This window comes from Eumetopias jubatus, unplaced genomic scaffold (assembly GCF_037043125.1).
Source record: "Eumetopias jubatus isolate StellerSeaLion01/CBP00866 unplaced genomic scaffold, mEumJub1_p1.0 scaffold_10, whole genome shotgun sequence".
Classification (NCBI taxonomy): domain Eukaryota; kingdom Metazoa; phylum Chordata; class Mammalia; order Carnivora; family Otariidae; genus Eumetopias; species Eumetopias jubatus.
Genome location: NW_028274816.1, coordinates 101,503,000 through 101,524,854, shown reverse-complemented (window position 1 = coordinate 101,524,854; position 21,855 = coordinate 101,503,000). Strand labels below are relative to the sequence as shown.

Sequence of the window (21,855 nt, the reverse complement as noted above, 5' to 3'; positions counted from 1 at the left end):
GGTGGTGGCCTGAACTGTGGCAGGGCCCCCCCAGCCGACTCCTGTGGAGAGTCTGGCCCCATGAGGCCCTGTTTCAGAGCACCCCGATCAGAACCCCACATCTGGATGCCTTTCTCCTCCCACCTTCTGCCGAGCTTGCTGGGAAAATGAGGTGGGATCTCTGGCCCCTGACTGGTCTTTCTCCCAGCAGCCCATTACCTCCTGAATGGAAGAGTTATTATAGTTCAATTAACGGATCACTTGGGAAAGTCAGTTGCTGAAGAAAAAATCCCACCGAACAATCAGGCTCTTCTGAAGTCGGTGTGGTTATGTGATAATTGGTTAGATCATCCTTGTAGACTTCACATGGTACAAAGTGGGTCTGGAAAAAATTAAACCCCTATAAAAGAGAAAGTACCTGGCGCCCCCCTGACGGCTTCTTTGACTGGATTTGGCGATGAGGATGGGCTCATTAATTCCACAGCCTCTTTACCTGGTTAAGGGGGAACCCCACCCTTCGGGCTCCTTCCAGAAGGTTCTCCTTCAGTTATCTGCTCCTCCGCTTGTATTTTCCCTCTCTGCCTCTTGACTGGCTCTTCTCGACTCTCATCTTGCCAAGCCTTCCCCGGGGACCCTGCATCTCCCGGGCGGGGGTCTTCTCTCCGCCTGTGCCTTCACAAAAACACCTTCCTCCAAGGAGTGCCCCACCCCCATCACTCCTCCACCCACTGCCCTCCCTCTGCTGGCCCACATCCACAGACGCTGCCCCAACAAAGGTCACCAGTGACTTCTAATCAATGGGCCTTTCCGGGCACCTACCTTTCTGGACCTCTCAGTGACATTTGACAACACTGCCTACCCCCTTCTTGAAATTCTCTCCTGTCTTGACTTCCCCACATTCTGACCTTCCTTGTCCGTATTTGCTGCTTCACAATCTTCCACGATGGCTCCTTTACCTCTGCCCCCCCACCACCAGCCCACATAGCCCCAAACCTTGGCATTTTCCAGGACTCTGTCTTGGGTCTCCTCTCTTCTCTGTCCAGAAGTCCCCCCCAGGTGATCTCAGCCTCTCTTACTTTAACTGCTAATACTTGTTGTTGGCCCACATCTGGATTTCTAGCTTAAAACACCTCTCCTACGCCCAAGACCCATAGAGCCAATGGCCCTATTTCTAGGCATCTATACAGGGACTTCCCATGAGCACCTCAAACTCAACCTTGTTGGTTCTCCCTTAAACTTGCTGCTCTTCAGGTACATCCTTTCTGGTAAAAAGCCCATCAGGTCACAGGAAACCTTTGTGTCACCTAAGACACTGTGCTCATTCTCACCTACCCACACCCAGTCAGGCACCTGGCCCCATCACCTCTGCCCTTAAACATCTCAGACTCATGCCTTCTCCTCTGTCCTCGAGGTCGCTGGCCTCACCCTGGCCCTCTGCCTCTAGTCTGTCCCATACCCAAGCATCCACCCATACCCACGCCATAGCCAGAGCTGTCCCCCTACAATGCAGATCCAAGAGGAGCTCGACCTGTGAGGGACCAGGTGGGCCCAGTCGACCACTCAAGGCCTCTAGGGTGGCAGCTCTGCTCAGATACCATGTTCTGGGGCCCAGTCTTCAGCCTGCAGGCTGGGGGTGGACCCTGGCTCCCAGGGATCAACTCATCCCATTCATAGAGGCCGGGGCCACGTTTATTCAAAGGGAAATATGACCTAATGAGAGGAGCAGCGTGCGTGTTCCTGTCTCCTGAGTAATTCTCCAAAAAGGGACACTTTTCCCGCAAGTTTTTAGGGTATTTGGGCCTGACGGTTGGGAAGATTTGAATGAAACGATATCAGAGGGCATAATGTGACAGCAAGACACGTAGAGAAGGTGGTCAGGGGTGGCCTCTCTTATATACCAGCTTCCCCACCAGCCAAGGCAAAGGGTTCTCCCCCAGTGGTGACCCACCTCCCCATGTGAGAGCCTGGCGATACCTTACTGGAGTGAACGTTGACCTCTGCTTGGCAACACTGATTAGAGAAATGGGAGCCATCATAACAGTGTGTTCTTAGCTGGGAGCTGAGACAGTAACTCCCCGAAGAGCCCGGACTCGAGTTCCCCGGCTGGCACACTGCCTTGTGGCCAGGGCTAGGTCTCGGCATTAGATCCTGGTCCATCTTAGGCAACCCTCTCAGGTCCCCTCCCTCTTCGGGAGCTTTGTACTGTCACTCAAGAAACTTTACTGTCACTCAAGAAACTTTGCTTTGCTGCCCACCACTCTTCATCTGGTTTACCTCTTCATTCTTCAAAGCGGCATGACCAAGAACTGTGGTCACCGAAGGAAAAAAATCCTGTAAGCCCAGCAGAAAAATAAATGTTTTATCTTTGTGTGTAGGACAAAAAATATGAATAAGCAATTAGCAAAAGATATACAAATAGCCAATGAACATATGAAAAGATATTCAATCTCTCTAGTAATATAGTAAATACAAAATAATAATGAGATACTATTTTTTTACATGAATATTGTCAAAAGAATTTTAAGATTGACAGTATCTGGTGCCCGGGTGGCTCAGTCAGTTAAAGCGTCTGCCTTTGGCTCAGGTCATGACCCCAGGGTCCTGGGATCAAGCCCCGCATCAGGCTCCCTGCTCAGGGGGGAGCCTGCCTCTCCCTCTCCCGCTACCCCCTGCTTGGGTGTGCTCTCTCTCTCTATTAAATAAATAAATAAAATCTTAAAAAAAGAAAAAAGATTGACAGTATCTTGTAATGCCAGTGGTTAAAAAAAAAAAAAAAGGATTCTGGTCCTTCTTATTCTAAATGTCACACAGCCCGTTTCCAATGACCCCCTTCTTGCCGTCGTGGTCGTAATCTATTGTCCCTGTCCTGACTGCAAGAAATTCTCCAGTCCCTTGTCTCCATGTTACTGCTCAGTGGATGGGAGCCCTGGATGCGGATTCTGCTCCCCAACCCTGGGGTAGGGATTGAATGTCATGTTTCTTTATGTTTCTATATCAGGTAACAAGCTCAGTGCCCTGGTACCTGGTTCGCGGGCATGATTTGGGGGCTGCTCATCTTCAGGGTTAGGGAAGACTCTGTAGTCTGGGATTTGGGGGTGGTGGTCAGCTAGTCTTCAGGTGACAGCCGTCACGGCTATCAGGTTCACTTTCTGCGGCCCTGAGGCCAGCCTCGCTAGGGTGGTGATGGGAGGGGGGACCTGCCCTGGGCGTTGACCCACACCCACTTTCTCCTGTGCCAAAGCCCTATTCCCTCCTTTTCCTCTCACCCCACAGTAGCCCTGGATGACCCACGGGGTACTGGTTAAAGGGCTCGTTTCTGCGTCCCTCGGACCTGAGGGACGAAAAGGAAGTACATTTGTCACAGTATATTCCTTTATGTTTTCTAGATTGTTTACCAGACATTTTGTGTTTGTTCATCAAAGTGTTTTCAGAACATTTTTAAAATTAGAAATATTTAAAATGCTGGGGCGCCTGGGTGGCTCAATCAGTTAAGCGTCTGCCTTCGGCTCAGGTCATGGTCCCAGGGTCCTGGGATCGAGCCCCGCGTCGGGCTCCCTGCTCGGCGGGAAGCCTGCTTCTCCCTCTCCCACTGCCCCTGCTTGTGTTCCCTCTCTCGCTATGTCTCTCTCTGTCAAATAAATAAATAAAATCTTTTAAAAAGTATATTTAAAATGCTTTTTTTCCACAAAGAGCTTCTGCAGAGTCTGAAACCAGATCAGCAAGGGGGGAGTTATTATGGGATGGAGGGCCCTGCCTTTTGCACCACTTTGGAATGGGCGCCAGTACCCCTACCACATTAAAGAACAAGGGAAAGGAAAACCCTTTGAGTTTCCATATCAAAATACAGCTGAATGCAGGGCGCCGGGCTGGCTCACTGGGTGGAACAAGTGCCTCTGGATCTTGGGGTTGCGAGTTCGAGCCCCACATTGCAGAGATTACTTAAAGATACTATCTTTAAAAACAAAAACAAAACTACAGCTGGATGTATTAATGTTTCTGGATAACCTGCCTTTTTTGTTATCGATTTACCTGGTTTAACTCTCCCAGGTTCTGAGACGCCTCACTGCCTACCCGCAATTACAACCTTGCTTGAAACGGGTACCGCACAAAACTTCCTGATCCTACCTCTTCTGCCCCCCATTTTGTCCCCACCTCACACCCAATACACCGACCTTTTGGCTGTTTCCTGCCCATGCTGGGCTGTTTTGAGTTTCTTTACCTTTGCACCTTCTGTTTCCTTTGGCCGTCATGTCTTTCCTCTTTCTGTCCCACGAACGCATTCTGCCTGCAAGGTCCAACTAACGTCTTCCCAGGCAAATCTTCCTGGGCAGGTCCACATTGGAAAGGATTCTCCCCCAGGCTCACGAGGGAAGCATGTCCCCTCCGTGGAACCCTCAGTCTCTCCTTATTCCCCTCAGGACCTGGCCGTCCAGATGAGGGTGGCCTCTTACAGGTCACCTGGCAGAGAATGGGAGGTGGCTTCGCTCTCTGCTTCTGCAACATTTCAGTGGAGGGTTTCCTGGAGTTGAGGGCTGTGGGCTGCTAAGTTAATTCCACAGCCAGTTTTCCAAGCCCCCTGACCTCAGACCTGGCCCATCAGTCCTGCTTAAAGGGGAGACAAGGGATTTCTGTTACACTCTGCACCTGCCCCCCACCGCCCCAATTTCTGACTGGCTCCCCACCCTGTCTACTCCCCTCCAGTGATCTAGGGTGCTCAGAGCCTCCCCACTGTAGATCTGGCTCAGCCCTTCAGCCTCCCAACTCCTCCCAGGTGCTTTGTGTTCTCAGCATTACTCTCCAAGCTGGAGCCCGCCGACAGGGCTCTGGCTGATGGCTGCTGAGGAGTCGGAGAGAGTGATGAGAAGCAGAGCCTGGAGGGAAGGGGGGGACCCCACTGGAGAGGTGTGGGCAGGTGAGTTTCGCTTGCGGCCTCGCAGCCAAGAGAAAGGATCCATCTGCAGGGTGGAGGAAGAACCCACGGACAGTCCCTTTCTGTCCCAGTTCCTTCTTCCTCTTGCCTCCCTCCAGCTGTGTTATTTCCAAAACCTACCCTTCCTCCAACTTGGTTCCCCAACCCTGACCCTGAGTGTTTGATTTGGAACAAGAGGGCAGAGGATTACATGGGCCACTTAAAGTCCAGGTTCCTACTTCAGCCCCACCTCCTGAGTTTGGCCTGACCCCTGACCCCTCCAGCTCCAGCCCCACCCCCGCCCAACCATCTGCCCTTGGCTGCTTACCTTCAATGTGCCCATCATGCCTCTTGCCCAGCGGCACCTCTCAGAGAGCAGGAAACTCCAGAGACTCAAAGAGACGTCCTGCACCCAGGTCCTGTCTGTCTTTTATCTTTCTATTTCCCATTCTGCATAATGATTCAGGAGCCTAAGGACCATCCAGGAGATTTAACTATGGCTATCTTCATTATTTTGTCCCTGTGTAGTGTGCTGGTGACGGCCATGGGTGATGGCGGGAGTGAGAAAGGAGTGGAGAGGGAATGTAAACCCGGCCAGCCTCCCTGCTGCCCCTCCGTGTCCCCCAGTGCCCAGCCCGGGACACACCCCGGCCAGAGCCAGCCGTTTGCAGACCTGAGCCGAGAGGAGCTGACAGCCGTGATGAGCTTCCTGACCCGGCAGCTAGGGCCAGGCCTGGTGGATGCAGCCCAGGCCCGCCCCTCGGACAACTGCGTCTTCTCGGTGGAGCTGCACCTGCCCCCCAAGGCCGCAGCCCTGGCCCACCTGGACAGGGGGAGCCCCCCACCTGCCCGGGAGGCACTGGCCATCGTCTTCTTTGGCGGACAACCCCAGCCCAACGTGAGTGAGCTGGTGGTGGGGCCACTGCCCCGGCCCTCCTACCTGCGGGATGTGACGGTGGAGTGTCACGGGGGCCCCCTGCCCTACCACCGCCGCCCCGTGCTGATGCGAGAGTACCTGGACATAAACCAGCTGATCTTCGACAGAGAGCTGCCCCAGGCTGCTGGGCTCCTGCACCACTGCTGCTTCTATAAGCGCCAAGGACAGAACCTGGTGACGATGCCCACGGCCCCCCGAGGCTTGCAGTCAGGGGACCGGGCCGCCTGGTTTGGCCTCTACTACAACGCCTCAGGGGCTGGGTTCTTCCTGCACCCCGTGGGGTTGGAGTTGCTGGTAGACCACAAGGCTCTGGACCCTGCCCGCTGGGCCATCCAGAAGGTGTTCTTTCAAGGCCGCTACTACGAGAGTTTGGCCCAGCTGGAGGACCAGTTTGAGGCTGGCCTGGTGAACGTGGTGCTGATCCCAGACAATGGCACAGGTGGGTCCTGGTCCCTCAAGTCCAAGGGGCCTCCCGGTCCGGCTCCTCCTCTGCAGGTCCATCCCCAGGGCCCCCGCTTCAGTGTCCAGGGGAGTCGAGTGACCTCCTCGTGGTGGACTTTCTCCTTTGGCCTTGGAGCTTTCAGTGGCCCCAGGATCTTTGACATCCGCTTCCGGGGAGAACGACTAGCTTATGAGATCAGCTTCCAGGAGGCCTTGGTCGTCTATGGTGGAAATTCCCCTGCAGCAATGCTGACCCGCTATATGGATGGCAGCTTTGGCATGGGCAAGTACTCCACTCCCCTGACCCGGGGGGTGGACTGCCCCTACCTGGCCACCTACGTGGACTGGCACTTCCTTCTGGAATCCCACACCCCCAAGACAATACGTGATGCCATTTGTGTGTTTGAACAGAACCAGGGCCTCCCCCTGAGGCGACACCACTCAAATTTCTACTCCCATTATTTTGGGGGCCTTGTAGAGACAGTGCTGGTGGTCAGATCTGTGTCGACCTTGCTCAATTATGACTACCTGTGGGATATGGTCTTCCATTCCAGTGGGGCCATAGAAGTCCGATTCCACGCCACCGGCTACATCAGCTCAGCATTCCTCTTTGGCGCCGCCCGAAGGTACGGGAACCAGGTTGGGGAGCACACGCTGGGCACCGTGCACACCCACTTCAAGGTGGATCTGGATGTAGGAGGTAAGACATCCCTGGGGAAGCAAGGATTCCCGCAGAGGGGGCTGAGGTCTCCATGCCTAGCTTTAAGAACTGTCACTGAAACATTAAAAATATAAAAACATATGAAGTAAAGTTGAAAGTCGGATTCCACAGAGATTTTCATCCTTAGCAGATCGGTTATTCTTGCATACTTAAAAATAAAATTCTTCCATATTTTAAAATATGGCATCTGCAATATTTAATAAATTATAACATTTGTTATATTGTATACCATCTGTAAATATGACATACTGATATAAATATTTCAAATTTTTATTACCAAATTTGATTCATAACATACATATATTTTGCCACCTCTGTTTTTTCAGATAACTGCATATCATTCATGCAAGCAACAGTTACTAAATCCGTTTTCTCTTTTTTAGAGAGAGGGAGCAGGGGGAGGGGCAGAGGGAAAGAGAGAGAATCTTATGCCGGTTCTACACCAGGAACGGAGCCCAATGTGGAGCTCCGTCTCATGACTCTGAGATCATGACCTAAACTGAAATCAAGAGTCGGACGCCTAACTGACTGGCCACCCAGGCTCCCCATGAATGCATATTTGTGCCAATCACTGCATTAATGCAATTTAACAAAAGAAACAACATCCCTACTCTCAAGAGGCTTACATTCTAACAGAGGAGTGGAGAACATGTGGAGTGCCTTGAAAAATGTGTATGATAGAAACACTTTTATGTTTAACTGCTCTGTGCCTCACTTTACCCAAGTGTAAAAATGGTGTAACAGTGCATTCTTAGTAAGACTATTTGAGGATTAATGATGAGTACTTTAAAATGCTTTCTCTTTAAAAAAAAAAAAATTCTTTCTTTCTTTCAATAATCTCTACACCCAGCATGGGACTCGAACTCACAACCCCAAGATTGAGAGTTGCTTGCTTTTCCGACTGAGCCAGTCTGGTGCCCCCAAAACGCTTTCTCTTTTGAAATAATTTTAGACTTAAGAAAAGTTGCAAACGTTGTCCAGTTCCCATATACCCTTCACCCAGTTCCCCCTAATGTTAACATCTTACACAACCACAGTATGGCAATCAAAACCAGGAGATTAACATTATTACAGTACTATTAACTAAACTACAGACCTTATTAGAGTTTCATTAGTTCTTTCATTAACTTTCTTTTTCTGTTCCAGGATCTAATCCAGGATCCCACACTGCATTTAGGTAACTTTTCTCCTTAGTTTCCTCCAATCTATGACAGCTCCTTAGGCTTTTCTTGTCTTTCATGACCTTGACACTAAGGAAGATTTGGGTCATTATTTTATACAGCATCTTTCAAATCGGATTTCTCTGTTATTTTCTCATGATTAGATTGAGATTGTACTTCTTTTTTTTTGCAAGAAAACCAGAGAAATGACATTATGCCCTTCGCAGTGCATAATATCAAGGGGTACATGAGGTTGAGATGTCTTATTACCAGAGATGTTGACCTCAAGAACTTGGTTAAGATGGTGTCTTCTGGCTTTCTCCATTGCACAAGTTACTACTTTTCCAGGGCACCTGGGTGGCTCAGTCAGTTAAGTGTCTGTCTTCAGCTTGGGTCATGAGCCCAGGGTCCTGGGATCAAGCCCCACTTTGGGCTCTCTGCTCAGCAGGAAGCCTGCTTCTCCCTCTCCCTCTGTCTGTCAGTTCCCCCTGCTGTGCTCTCTCTCTCTCTCTCTCTCTCTCTGTCAAATAAATAAATAAATAAATAAATAAATAAATAAAATCTTTTTAAAAAAGCTAGCATTTTTCCATTTGCAGTTAATCAATATCTTGGGGCAATTACTGTGATGCTATGCAAATATCCTATTTCTTTTCTTCTTAAATTCTTGCCCACTGATTTTTAGCATCTGTTGGTAGACTTTTTTTTTTTTTTGCAAGAATTATTACTGCAATATTTCCCTACTGGTCATCTCAATTTTTTTCTTTATTCTTTATACATGGATTAATTAGAATTCTCCAAAGGAAAAGTTATCCTCCTTTTACATTGATTTATGCATGTAATTATTCATAACTGCATTGATTCATGGATATTTATTTTATCCTAAGGTTTACAACCCAGCAGTGTTATTTATTCTGTTCCTTGCACTGTTCCAATATTGGTCATTGGGAGATGCTTCCAGTTGGTTCTTGTGTCCTTTCGATATGCCTCCATCCTTTTTGGAGTGCTTCTTTCTTTTTGGCACCACAGGATGTTCCAATTTTTTTTTATTCACCTGAGAGAGAGAGACAGAGCACAAGCAGGGGGAGAGGCAGAAGGAGAGGGAGAAGCAGAATCCCCGCTGAGCAGGGAGCCCGATGCAGGGCTCAATTCCAGGACCCTGAGATCATGACCTGAGCCAAAGACAGATGCCTAACTGACTGAGCCACCCAGGCGCCCCAGGATATTCCAATTTGATCTTGTATTTTCCCTGCTCCAGCCCTGGAATCCAACCCCCTCTCCAAGGAGCTCTGGTTCCTTTTTACTGGAGGATACTCTTTAGAAACCAAGCCCAGGGTACCAGGAGTGCTCATTAGCAATGGGACATCATTGCTTTTAGGCTCACTCATTGGACTTAACTAGAAAAGATGCATATGTATTCCACCTGACACACACATCTCTCTTTATCTCTGTACCTAAGCGAGGACGTCTCTTCAAACTCTTTGAACCGTGCCTGACAAGTAGTGAGAAGTATTAGCCATTGTTGCTGTCATTGTTGTCCATATGAGCCCACTGTGTGGATGTTCCGGAAAGAACTGTTGGCCTTTAATTGTCACCTATGGGTAGAAACCCTGGGGTGTGGACGGAGGGTCAGTGAATCCACAAAAGGAAAGAGGGAGTCTGCTTCATCAGTCTCTGCTCTCTGCTTTGGCTTGTGTTCGTTTATTGCTCTTTGGTCTCAGATCCCTTAAGTTGACTCCTAATAGGGTACCTAGTGAGATTCTGATAAAAATCATTCAAAATTCCCAGAGTTCAAGGAACAGACCGTGCCTTTGGCCCTGTTCTTAATTCCTTGCCAAACCCCAGATGATAGGAAGCACCACAAAGCTCTGGCAGCATCGGGCCCTGGCTCCGATTTTCCTTCCCTCTGGCCTGCACCCCTGCTGTCTGCATGGAGTGTGCCCCCTCAATGTGGCTCTCCTGCGTGTGCCACTGTGTGGGCAGTGCAGACCCCAGAGTAAGACTGGGGTCGCCAGCACCACCATCATGGTAACCACATACCCTTGGTGACAAGCCAGAGCACGTTACTTAAATTCTCTAAGCCTCAGTTGTCCCATCTGTACAATGGGCACAGGTGTAGTTCCTCCTTTATAAGGCTGCAGTGCAAGTAAAGCCTCAGTGCCCTGCGGTGCAGAGCTCCTTGAGGAGTGAAGGTGAGCAACCACTGTTCCTATGTTCATGATAAGGCAGTTCTGGTGACGCTATAGGGCTTCAGACATGAGGCATAGGGTCAGAAGGAATCTGACTGCACATTGCCTGCTAGGCTGCTCCAACTTCAGGTCAACCATCCTCCCTTGCAGGCCCTCAAAGAGAGGACGTCAGTGAAGGCCCAGTCACAAGGCATCCAGCATTATTACCAGAGATGACATTAGGCAGAAAGACCTTCTCCAAATCTCTGGATCAGGGATATCTTGGGTGGAGGGAAGGGAAGCAGGGACACACTCCATTCTGGGTTTCTCCTTGGCCCCACTCTGAAGCGGTGAGTGGCGGAGCAGGGACAGAGTCCAGAGGGGACAGGGCAGCTGCATTACCAGCCCTCCCTCCCCCCACCGCCTCCACCCCACCCCGCCCTCCCCGCAGGACTGGAGAACTGGGTCTGGGCTGAGGACATGACCTATGTCCCCACGGCGGTACCCTGGAGCCCCGAGCACCAGATGCAGAGGCTGCAGGTGACCCGGAAGCTGCTGGAGACCGAGGAGCAGGCCGCCTTCCCCCTGGGAGGCGCCCTCCCCCACTACGTGTACCTGGCCAGCAACCACAGCAACAAGTGGGGTCACCCGCGGGGCTACCGCATCCAGCTGCTCAGCTTTGCTGGGGAGCCGCTGCCGCAGAACAGCTCCTTGGAGAGAGCCTTCAGCTGGGGGAGGTGAGTGGCGGGTGTCAGCGCTGGAGGAGGTGGACTGTAAGAAGGGCCCATGTTGCTGAGAAGCTACTTGGCCCCAATCTCCCGTGGGTGTGCATGCACACACACAATCACACACACACACACACATTCCTGAGGCCACAGTCTTAATGCCACTCCAAATGAAGCCTACTGGATGGACGGATAGATGGAGAACTCCATGCTGACTCAAATATAATAAGATGTTGAAGGTGGAATCTAGGTTGTGGGTTCATGGGTGTTCACTGGGCCATTCTTTCAACTTTTCTGCACGTTTAAAATGTTCACAATAAAAGTTGGAGGAGAAAACAAAGAGTAAGAGAGGAACACGGATCTGAGGGAACGTGCCCTAACATCCAGGCATTTGACATCCTGGAATGGACTGAAAATGGGAATCAGGCCACATCTACACACATGCGTCCACGGTGCGGGCTCAGATCTGGATGGACGCGTGAGGATGACATTCCTATCTGAGGTCTGAACAGTGGGCCGGTGGACGTTGGTAATACAGGATATGGGACAAACTCAGGAACTCTATGGGACAGAGAGACAGAAAGAGAACAAGTGTACAGAGAATGAAAATGAGGCTCGACACCGCGAGACCTTTGTGCTCATTTCCCCTTTGTGTTCCCTCTTCCGTGCGGCTTCGGGCAGTAGGACAGCTTGGTGACCTCGTGATCGAATCCAAATCTCCTATGGGGTACCATCTGGCGGTGACCCAGCGGAAGGAGGCGGAGCGAAGCAGCACCAGCATCTACAATTTGAACGACCCTTGGACTCCCACTGTGGACTTCGCTGACTTCATCAACAATGAGACCATTGCTGGAGAGGTCCATTGACCGTGGAGGAGGTGGAAGCAAGAGGGGGAGGCAAAGGAAGCAAGGATGAGCCACCTTGTTCACTCCTAAAGCCACATTCCTTGGGGGTCTTTAGGACCTACCAAGAAAGAAAGCTTTGTGATTTCATATTCTTCCTGGGCTGGCAAGGGGAATCCTCACACCCGAGGCTGCTGGAGGAGGCGGGCCTGTCCCTCACAAAGCCAGGCCTCAGGACCCTCTTTTTTCTCCCCTGCCAGGACTTGGTGGCCTGGGCGACGGCTGGTTTCCTGCACATCCCACACGCAGAAGACGTTCCCAACACGGTGACGGTGGGGAATGGTGTGGGCTTCTTCCTCCGACCCTACAACTTCTTTGACCAGGACCCCTCCTTCGAGTCTGCGGACTCGGTCTATTTCCGGGAGGACCAGGATGCCGGGGCCTGCGAGGCCAACCCCCTGGCTTGCCTTCCCCAGGCTGCTGCCTGTGCCCCAGACCTCCCTGCCTTCTCCCATGGGGGCTTCTCTCACAACTAGGGGGTCCCCGGGACGGGAAATATGGTCAGGGGCCCCAGGGCCAGGGTGCGTGGGGAGGGGAGCGGTAGGTGCTGGGCCAGGCGGCCTGGCGCCCTCTTCTCTTCCTTCCTTCCACCCCAAGGCTCCCTGCCTCCCCTTCTCCCCAGGCCCCCTCTCTGTCGCCCTCCCTGACACCCCCTCCCTGCTGGGAGCGTCCTGAGCCTGTGATGCCTGGCCCTGGGGGAGGGGCAGAGACATGACTCAGCTTTGTTGACCCCAGACCCGCTGGGTTCCCGTCCCACAGAGAAGAATGGCCAGCTGAAGCCCGGACTGATGGCCAAGTTTTCCCAGAAGATTCGTGTTTCTTCTAACAGTTTTTTAATCTTACCTTTTTTTTTTTAACAAGATATGATTCGCATGCCATTAAATCCACCCTTTTAATATGTACAAGTTAGGGGTTTTTAATATATTTACAGAGTTGTGCAACTGTCACCCCTATCCAATTTCAGAGTGTTCTCATCATCTGAGAAAGAAACCCGGGACCTGTTAGCACTCACTCTCTCTTTCCCCTCCAACCCCTTCCCGGCTCTAGGCAACCACTTGTCTTTCTGTCACTATAGATTTGCTGATATGCTGGACATTTCGTATAAATAGATTCGTACAGTACGTGGCCTTCTGTGATTGGCTTCTTTCCCTCAGCATCATGTTTCTTTTTTTAAATTTTTTTATTGTTATGTTAATCATCATACATTACATCATTAGTTCTTGATGTAGTGTTCCATGATTCATTGTTTGTGCATAACACCCAGTGCTCCACACAGAACGTGCCCTCTTTAATACCCATCACCAGGCTAACCCATCCCCCCACCCCCCTCCCCTCGAGAACTCTCAGTTTGTTTTTCAGAGTCCATCGTCTCTCATGGTTCGTCTCCCCCTCCGACTTACTCCCCTTCATTCTTCCCCTCCTGCTATCTTCTTCTTTTTCTTTTTTCTTAACATATATTGCATTATTTGTTTCAGAGGTACAGATCTGTGATTCAACAGTCTTGCACACTTCACAGTGCTCACCATAGCACATACCCTCCCCAATGTCTATCACCCAGCCACCCCCTCCCTCCCACCCCCCACCACTCCAGCAACCCTCAGTTTGTTTCCTGAGATTAAGAATTCCTCATACCAGTGAGGTCATAGGATACATGTCTTTCTCTGATTGACTTATTTCGCTCAGCATAACACCCTCCAGTTCCATCCACGTCGTTGCAAATGGCAAGATCTCATTCCTTTTGATGGCTGCATAATATTCCATTGCGTATATATACCACATCTTCTTTAGCCATTCATCTGTCGATGGACATCTTGGCTCTTTCCACAGGTTGGCTATTGTGGACATTGCTGCTATAAACATCGGGGTGCACGTACCCCTTCGGATCCCTACATTTGTATCTTTGTGGTAAATACCCAGTAGTGCAATTTCAGCATCACGTTTCTGAGCTGTGTTGGTCCCTTATGGCTGAGCACCTTTCTACCATGTGGAGAGACCACACTTTGTTCATCCGCTCTTCCACTGATGGCCAATTGGGTTGTTTCCACTTTGTGGACAAAGCTGCTGTGAACATTCGTGGACAAGCTCTCATGTGGACAGACGTTTTCGTTTCTCTCGGGCACACGCCAGGGCGGGGGCGGGGGGTGGGGATTGCTGGGGCGCACGCTCACCCGAGGCTTAACCTTTTGAGAAACCGCAGACTGTTGTCCAAAGTGACTGCACCATTACTTTTCCTTTCTTCTTCTTTTAATTGTGCTAAAACATACATTGCATACAATTTACAATTTACAGAAAGGGATCATTTTTAGATGTACAGTTGAGTGTCATTAGCATTCAGAAGCTTTCTGGGGCCTGCCAGGCTCCTCCTCTGCCCTTGGGTCTGGAATCTGAAGATGAGGCCTCTGGAGACCAGCTGTTCTCTCAAGCACCGGGGCAGGATCCCCACTAGGTCCATGTTCCTCTTATTCTAGCACATTCCTTCTCCCTGTGTTCTGCTTCTTCCTCCTCCCCCTCTTCTTGCTACTTCAGCTTTTGCTCCCTGGCATTTCCCTCCTCTCACTACCTGAATAAAAATGTTTCTCCTGTCATCTTGTCATCTGTCTACACTGCCGAATAATCTGCTTCTGAGTTCCTTCCATGGACGGAGACCGTGTGGAGTAAGCTTTTGAGAAAGGGTAGGATGGTCAGGTGACAACAGCAGTTGAGGGGGTTTTGTGGGTAGAAGGTTCCCAGAGCCAAGAGTGACAGGGGCCTCCACTGCAGCAGTGAACACAGATGACAGGAATGTCACCGAAGATAGGAACCAGAAAGCATCAGGAGCCTTGGGCCCCAGGCCAGGAGCTGTCTGGTCCGGGGCGGGCATGCCAACGAGCCAGGGGTGTCTCAGTGGGGACCAGCTGGCCGGGTCAGGCAACAGCCTCCAGGGCCTCCCACCCCCACTGGCCTTCCTGGGGTGTAACCTATGAATGGGCATAAATAAGAACTGGAACATTTTCCAGAAAAGAGTGTGGGGGCAGGAGTAAGGTGGGGAAGTGCCTCCAGACCAGAGAAACCCATGGGGTATGTGTGTTCACGCCTCTGCTTTGATAGCTTGCCTACTTCTGTCAGTCTCTTTTCTAGAAAAGGGGGTTGTGGGGTGAGGCAGAGAGGGGATTCCTTCCCCAGGAGGAAGTCTGGGCCACTGACCCAGCCCTAGGGGAGGGCAGGCCGTGGCAAGATGGTAATTGAGGGCACATAGATTCGGGTCCAGCTCAGCTTGTGAGCAGAGAGAAATGGCAAACCAGAGTTCAGACACTGGAAATCCTGTGGTTCCCTCAAGAACAGCCTACACACACAGGCTCAGCCAGGTGAGTCAGAAAGGACCTAAGTTCTGGCAAAGGGACCTTCATACAAAGACTAAAAGCCATGGAACCACATTCTTGATTCAAGAATAGCGGCAGGATATGGTGAAAATCTCTCAGATGGAGAAGGGGTGAAGGCAGAGCTGGTTAAGGCAGTTAAGCTGACGCTTCTTTGCATTTTGTTTCTAGGCTCAGTGATTTAGTGTCTCTTTATCCTCTCAGCCCAGATAAATATTCTCTTTTGACTTTCTTGTGTAAAAAAATTTGAACCTTGATGGGTATAGATGCTCTCATCTTGCCTCCCCCCGCCCCACCAAGCAAATGCTGGGGGAGGAGCCAAGGATGATGCTTCTCTTGGCGGTTCCAGCTCCGCTTCTCCACTTGCAAGGACGGGGAGAGGGGGACCTGTGCCCCCAGGCTGAGGTCAGCCTGAGGGACTCTGCTACTGTGGCTCACCAGCTAACCGATGAGGGTGTGATGGGGCTCCCCAGTGGGGTCAGAGGGGACAATCTGAGCCACCCCAAAGGAGTGGGTGCACAGGGAACTCTCAGGAAAAGCCCTGAGGCAGCCTTGTTGGAAGGCCTTCCTGGGAACACACCCTTCCAGCCACAAGAAAGAGAGCAACCAGACCCTGAGGAGTGTAGCCCAAAGGGTCAGAGTAGCAAAGTTGTAGGGAGAACCTGATGAGGGGGAAAGAACTCTGGTGATGTGGGTCCTGCGGGGACTGTTGGACCTACAGACCCCACTGAAAGGACCTCGACCACCACCACACACACACACACACACACACACACACACACACACACACACACTCTCTCTCTCCATGTGAGCTGGCCTCTTAGTGGCACATGCTTCGTGTCCCCACTCCAAAATGTGGCCCATGGCCAATGGTTGGCCATTGTTGCTCTACTCAGGCTCTGCAGGCAGGGATCTGCAGCTTCTGTAGAATTCTTCTTCCTCCCCACATCTGGACTCTGTGAAGGGAAATCAATTATAAGGCTTTTATCCTAGATACCTGCCTATGGCATGTTCCTCATACTCCTTGACCTTATGTCTGTGGGCCAGAATATGATGGGGGGACTCCCCCCTTTCTTAAGGCCCCTCAAGGAGAGTGACGTCTCAGCCTTTCCTGCTTCTCGCATTGAAATGGAGCCAGTGTGGTGGAGACTATGATGGTGAGCTAATTTCTTTTTTTTTAAGATTTTTATTTATTTATTTGACAGAGAGAGACACAGCGAGAGAGGGAACACAAGCAGGGGGAGTGGGAGAGGGAGAAGCAGGCTTCCTGCTGAGCAGAGACCCTGATGCGGGGCTCGATCCCAGGACCCTGAGATCATAACCTGAATCGAAGGCAGACGCTTAACGACTGAGCCACCCAGGCGCCCCATGTGAGCTAATTTCTATCTGTTGCCTCACAACAACCTTGAGAAGCAGATATTATTATCATTCCCATTTTACAGATGAGAAGACTAAGATTCAGAGGAATTAGGTAACTTGCCCCAAGTCATCTGGCTAGTAAGCAGGAGGCTGGGCTTGAACCCAAGTCTTTGTGGAATTATATCTGACTGCTTTCTCCTATCCCACGGCTCTTCCTCACTGCCTGGCAGGTCTGATTAAAGAATTCAACAAGGTGATGCTTGAGAAGCATTGTTGGACTTGACACTTGATCCATGGTAAGTGACCCTCTAAGAGCAAAATCAACACGCAATGGACCAGAGCGGAAATATGCACAGTTGCCTTAAAGCAAAGGCTCTCGACCTTGACGGCGTATTAAATCATTGGTGGAACTTGTAAAACTCCACATGCCTAGGCTGTACCTCAGACCAATCACATCAGAATCTCTGGGGGTGAGGCTCAGATATTCGCAGCTTTTAAATTTCCCCCTGGTGATTCTAACATGTATCCAAGGTTGAGAAAACCCTGAGACAGCAGTTTAGTTCCAAGCTGACCAGAGGAGGCTTAATATATAAAGATCTACAAAGAATGTGTCTAAGATATAGAAGTAATGTTCATCAGAAGGCACAGAAAAGGGGCCCTACAGAGCCTGTCCCCGCAGGACAATCTGACCATATCTAGAACAGAGGACCCAGCCCAAGGCTGGGCATGTCTAGCCCTGGAGGCACATTAGATGCTTGGATGGAGGCACGAGACATTGTCAAACCTAGCTTATGACCAACTGCTGATTCTGATTCACAGCTTCTTGGGCCAGCTTCCCACCACACCTTGGTCATGGGAAGAAAATGGGCAAGTCAGTTATGTCTCTTGTGTAAATGAATTAATTGGTATTCTGATAAAAAATTGCTTTGGCTTTGACAGTTACTGTAAATGAAGATTAGCCTGCAGGTGTTACTTTGATAAATTTAGATCTTCCCTGAAAGATGATCTCCCTTGGTGATCTGATGAATCTGGTTTCTGATTTATGTCCCTCCCCTGGACTGTGGTGAATTCACCAAGAAACCATCATGGGGTGTCCTGGAGACATCAGCCAGGCTCTCCTGTCACAACCCACCCAGCCTTGCCTGGATCTCACATCTAACTTCCAGAGCAGAAACTCACTGTAAGCAAATCCTCACCTTCCTTCCCTTCTCTTCCTATAGTTTTTCCTCAGCCAACTGATCCTTATAAATCTTCAGAGTTCCTTGGGGGTGCCTGGGTGGCTCAGTCGGTTAAGCATCCGACTCTTGTTTTCGGCTCAGGTCATGATCTCAGGGTCATGAGATCGAACCCCACATCAGGCTCTGCACTGGGTGAAATCTTAAGCCTGCTTAAGATTCTCCCTCTCCCTCTGCCCCTCCAACCCGGCTCGCACGCACCTGCTCTTTCTCTAAAAAAATAAAAGGGTAAATAAATCTTCAGAGCTCCTTACTAGAGAGTAAACATATGAGATCACTCACAAACTGGTTTCAGCAGCCCCTGCCATCCTGATGTCCCACACTCCAGATGCCCCAACCATGTGTCTTTCCCCAGTCCATTCCCAACCACTCACGCCTCTGCACTCCCCTCCTTCCTTCCTCTGGTTCCTTCCTCCTCCCCCTTCCTCCCTCCTTCCTCCATTTACTCATCCTCAAATAGCAACCCCTGAGCAAACCTAGTTGCTTTGTTCTCCCTGTTCCCTTGGTACTTTGGACAGAGCCCTACAAAAGAGGTTCATTCACTGATTCCTAGTTCATTATCTCCACGTATCCTCCCTTCACTCCCCATCTGAGAGACTGAGCTCTCAAGGGCAAAACTCATGCCCTGTTGGCCTCGCTGGCCTGGTGCCTAGCGTGGTGTCATGTCCATTATGGGTGCTTAAATACATTTTTGTTGAAATCTGAAAAAACAATAACTATTGTTATATTCAAGTAATTCTCAGTTTTGTAAAAAGCCATTTCATATCCGGTTTTTCCTTTTTGACTCCCTCAAAAAGGAAGATCTAAGAAAGCCCAAAGATTCCAAGTGAAAAACCACCCTGGCTGTACAGGTTAAGCCAGGACATGGGGCCAAAGGGCGACACTGACACGCTGAGCCTGAGCATTCCCTCTCCCGATGAGACCTGCACTGCTGGAACCATTACCCAACAAAGGTCACAGGAAGGGGGGGGAGACAGCACAGAAGGTTTCTGAGTAGGTGGACACTGGCAGATCTGTAAATCAGTTCCCCACGCTGGGCTTTTCTTGAAACAGGAAAGGCCCAGAGCCTGGGATAGACCCAAAGAAGCATGGGGTGGGAGGGTTAGAGGCAGAAGCTGAGCTGTGGACCCCCAAATGCTATAGAATTTGGCATGCATGTGGGAAATGGTGTTTGTGAGGCAACATCCTCAATGAGTTCACTCATTCCACAACATGGTATAGTGCTCATGGTGTGGCTTCTAGAACCGGATTGCTGACATTTGGATGTGGCAAATGTCACCCCTGGGCAACTTACTTAACTTCTCTGTAGCTCATTTTCCACACCTGTAAAATGGGGACAGTAATAAAATCTACCTTGAAATTTTTATGAGGATTCAGTGAGTTAATCCATGTAATTTTCCAAAACCAGTTCTTGACATACGGTAAATGCTCAATGAATACCAGCTAGTATTTAATAGTTTATTAACCAGCAACTGCTGGGTATTTCTGTTACTGCATAACAAACCACCCTGAAATTTAATGACTTAAAACAACAAACTGGGGGCGCCTGGGTGGCTCAGTCGTTAAGTGTCTGCCTTCGGCTCAGGTCATGATCCCCCGGTCCTGGGATCAAGCCCCGCATCGGGCTCCCTCCTCTGCGGGAAGCCTGCTTCTCCCTCTCCTTCTCCCCCTGCTTGTGTTCCCTCTCTCGTTGTGTCTCTCTGTGTCAAATAAATAAATAAAATCTTTAAAAAAACACTGTTTTATTTGTTCTTTATTCCATAGGTCAGCTATCTGGGCTGGGCTCAGATGGGAACTTCTTCTGCTAGAGTCAGCTGGGATCACTCACACAGCCACAGATCTCTGGCAGATGGACTGGAGCTGGATGGTCTAATTTGGTGTCACTCACATGTCTGGTGGCTGGGGCTGGCTGTCAGTTCACATGTGACAGCAGTGAGTCTCAGCAGACCAGCCTTGACTTTTCCCCTTTGGGGCCCAGGATTCCAATTGCAGCCCCAAATGGATACACCTGCTTTCCAAGCCTCTGCTTGCGTCACATTTGCTAACGTCCCACTGGCCAAGGCACAAGATCAAGCCCAGATTCAAAGGATGGAGATGTAAACTTCACATGTTGATAGGAAGACAAGCAGAGTCATAATGCAAAAGGACAGGTGGCCGTGATGAGAAGAACTGTCACAGCCATTTACACAGGCCACCATGCTGGTACTAGACATACACACAGAACCTGGTTCTGAAGGCTGGAAGGGAAGTTTCCATGGCCCTCAGGGCCCAGGGTAGCAGGGAAAGTTTTGAGACATAAGCAAAGTAACTATAATGCAAGGTTTGAACATGAGAAGTGCCCCCAAGATAGGAACAGTGAAGTGCTAGGGGACTTCAGGTCAGTGTGATCCTTTACAGCTGAGGAAGGGTGAGCATTAGTGGGTTGGGAAGACTTTATTACTTTGCCCTTGAACATGGTTAGAATCTGGACACATGGGGATAGGGAAAATTGTATTCCAGGTGGAGGGAAGAGCAAATTTAGGAAAACCAAGATGCATCTGGGAAATCCAAACCCATCTAGTATAAAACTAGAGTGAGGGGGTCCATGAAGGAGAGATTGGAAACATGAGACTGGAAAGCTAACCTGGGGTCTGATTGTGAGTAAGCTTGAATTTGAACTTCACTCTGGAGGCAATGGGGAGCCACTGGATATTTTCCAGGTGACAAGTGAGAAGAAATGTATTGTAAGAAGGCTCTTTTGCCAGTAGTATATTGTATGCCTTGGGCTGGCAGCGAGAAGGGGAGTAGGAGATAATTAGGTAAGGGAGTGACCAGCAGGTCTAAGCAGAGAGATTGACAAGGAGAAGCAAGAGTAGAAAATATACGATCAGAACCCAATGAGGCGGCGTCAAGGATGACTCAAAGGTTGCCAGGCTCAGTGCCTGGAGGATGGCAGAAGAAGAGAGGTGTATGCAAAGCAAGAAAGTCCACGGGAGGAACAGGTCTGGAAGGAACTCGTGGATTTGGGGAATGTGTGGGACATCCAAGTGGTGTCCAAGCAGAGTCCAACATCATGCTGTGGGGGGAGGGAGAGGAGAGCTTGCTGGAGCACAAAGAGGGTGAACGCTTCAGGACAGCTATCAGAAATGTCAGATGTGGCCAAAAGGTCAAGGAAGAAGAAGGATGAGAAAAGACCAACCAGCAGAGCTGACCGTGAGAAGGTCATGGTGACTCCCCAGTAGAGCAGAGACTGAGGTTGCACAGGGCTGAGAAGGGAGCAGCAGGCTTCCTGCCTTCTGGAATTCAAGGTTGGAGAGATCCCCTTGACTTCCGGGACTCCAGTGCCACCCTCCTTCCACTTCAGCCCTACTAAAGTGAAGGAAATCTTTAAAATCCTAAAAATAGAGCGAACACTGTCTTTCCCTGTCATCCTAGAGGAGGGAGGCACGCAAGACTCTCCCTGCCTTTCTCCCTCTGTCTCCTGCCTACTGGCTGGAGATCGGGCACTGTCAGGACTCGTGTCCAGGGAGACAGGCGTTGGCGGGACAGACGGCTGTTTACTTCCTAGCAGAGCCCTGCCGTGTTTTCATAGCTCAGAATAGTTCCTTGGCCCTCTGCAGGCCTGGGGGGCGGGGAAACCTCACTGTTTGTTTTCTGGACAATTCTAGGCCTCACCTCTTCCTCTTTCTCTGCATTGTGGTCCTCATTTGGGAATTCTCAGAGTGGGTAAGGTGTGGGCTCAGAGGGTCCAAGACTACTGATTTCCTAATTATCTCCCCCCAGGCTGGGCTCCGGAAGAGGGAAGGGCTAATAACTGGCTGTACAGCATGGTGTTTTGGTTGGGACGAAAACGCTGCGCCCATTAAAGAAAGAGTTGATTAAAAGACTGCAGGGCAGAGCTGTGGGAGAAAAAGAGGGGGAGGGGACAGCTCCCTCCTCCAATCTAGGTCTGGGCTGGCTGCCAGCTTTGGTGGGGGGAGCTCCCCT

At 50.3% G+C, this 21,855-nt stretch overlaps 1 protein-coding gene and 2 long non-coding RNA genes across 7 annotated transcripts in view; 1 reads left to right on the top strand and 2 right to left on the bottom strand.

The window, feature by feature from the left end:
* Nucleotides 1-1,650: 1,650 nt before the first annotated feature.
* LOC114203926 (uncharacterized) lies at nucleotides 1,651-13,231 on the bottom strand. Of its 4 annotated transcripts, none has more exons than XR_015769328.1 (4): nucleotides 10,928-13,231; nucleotides 5,217-7,041; nucleotides 4,199-4,934; nucleotides 1,651-2,310 (listed from the first exon to the last, which is right to left on the bottom strand). It is a non-coding gene; the product is annotated as an uncharacterized LOC114203926 (long non-coding RNA). The 4 variants fall into 4 exon arrangements; XR_015769329.1 differs by lacking the exon at nucleotides 10,928-13,231 and adding an exon at nucleotides 8,418-10,709; XR_015769330.1 differs by lacking the exon at nucleotides 10,928-13,231 and having other exon boundaries at nucleotides 5,217-5,358; nucleotides 5,904-7,148.
* On the top strand, nucleotides 5,346-12,726 carry LOC114203925 (amine oxidase [copper-containing] 3-like). The gene is given in 5 exon segments (XM_088028259.1): nucleotides 5,346-6,966; nucleotides 10,764-11,048; nucleotides 11,764-11,894; nucleotides 12,140-12,439; nucleotides 12,441-12,726. Coding segments are annotated over 5 exon segments (2,511 nt in total). The 3' UTR covers nucleotides 12,615-12,726.
* A 300-nt stretch (nucleotides 13,232-13,531) lies between the features above and the next one.
* Nucleotides 13,532-21,855, bottom strand: part of LOC114201343 (uncharacterized) — a 45,169-nt gene continuing 36,845 nt past the window's right edge. For both annotated transcript variants that reach the window (XR_003607627.2, XR_003607626.2), the window contains one exon: nucleotides 13,532-16,251. This is a non-coding gene — a long non-coding RNA (uncharacterized LOC114201343). The remainder of the gene's footprint in view (nucleotides 16,252-21,855) is intronic.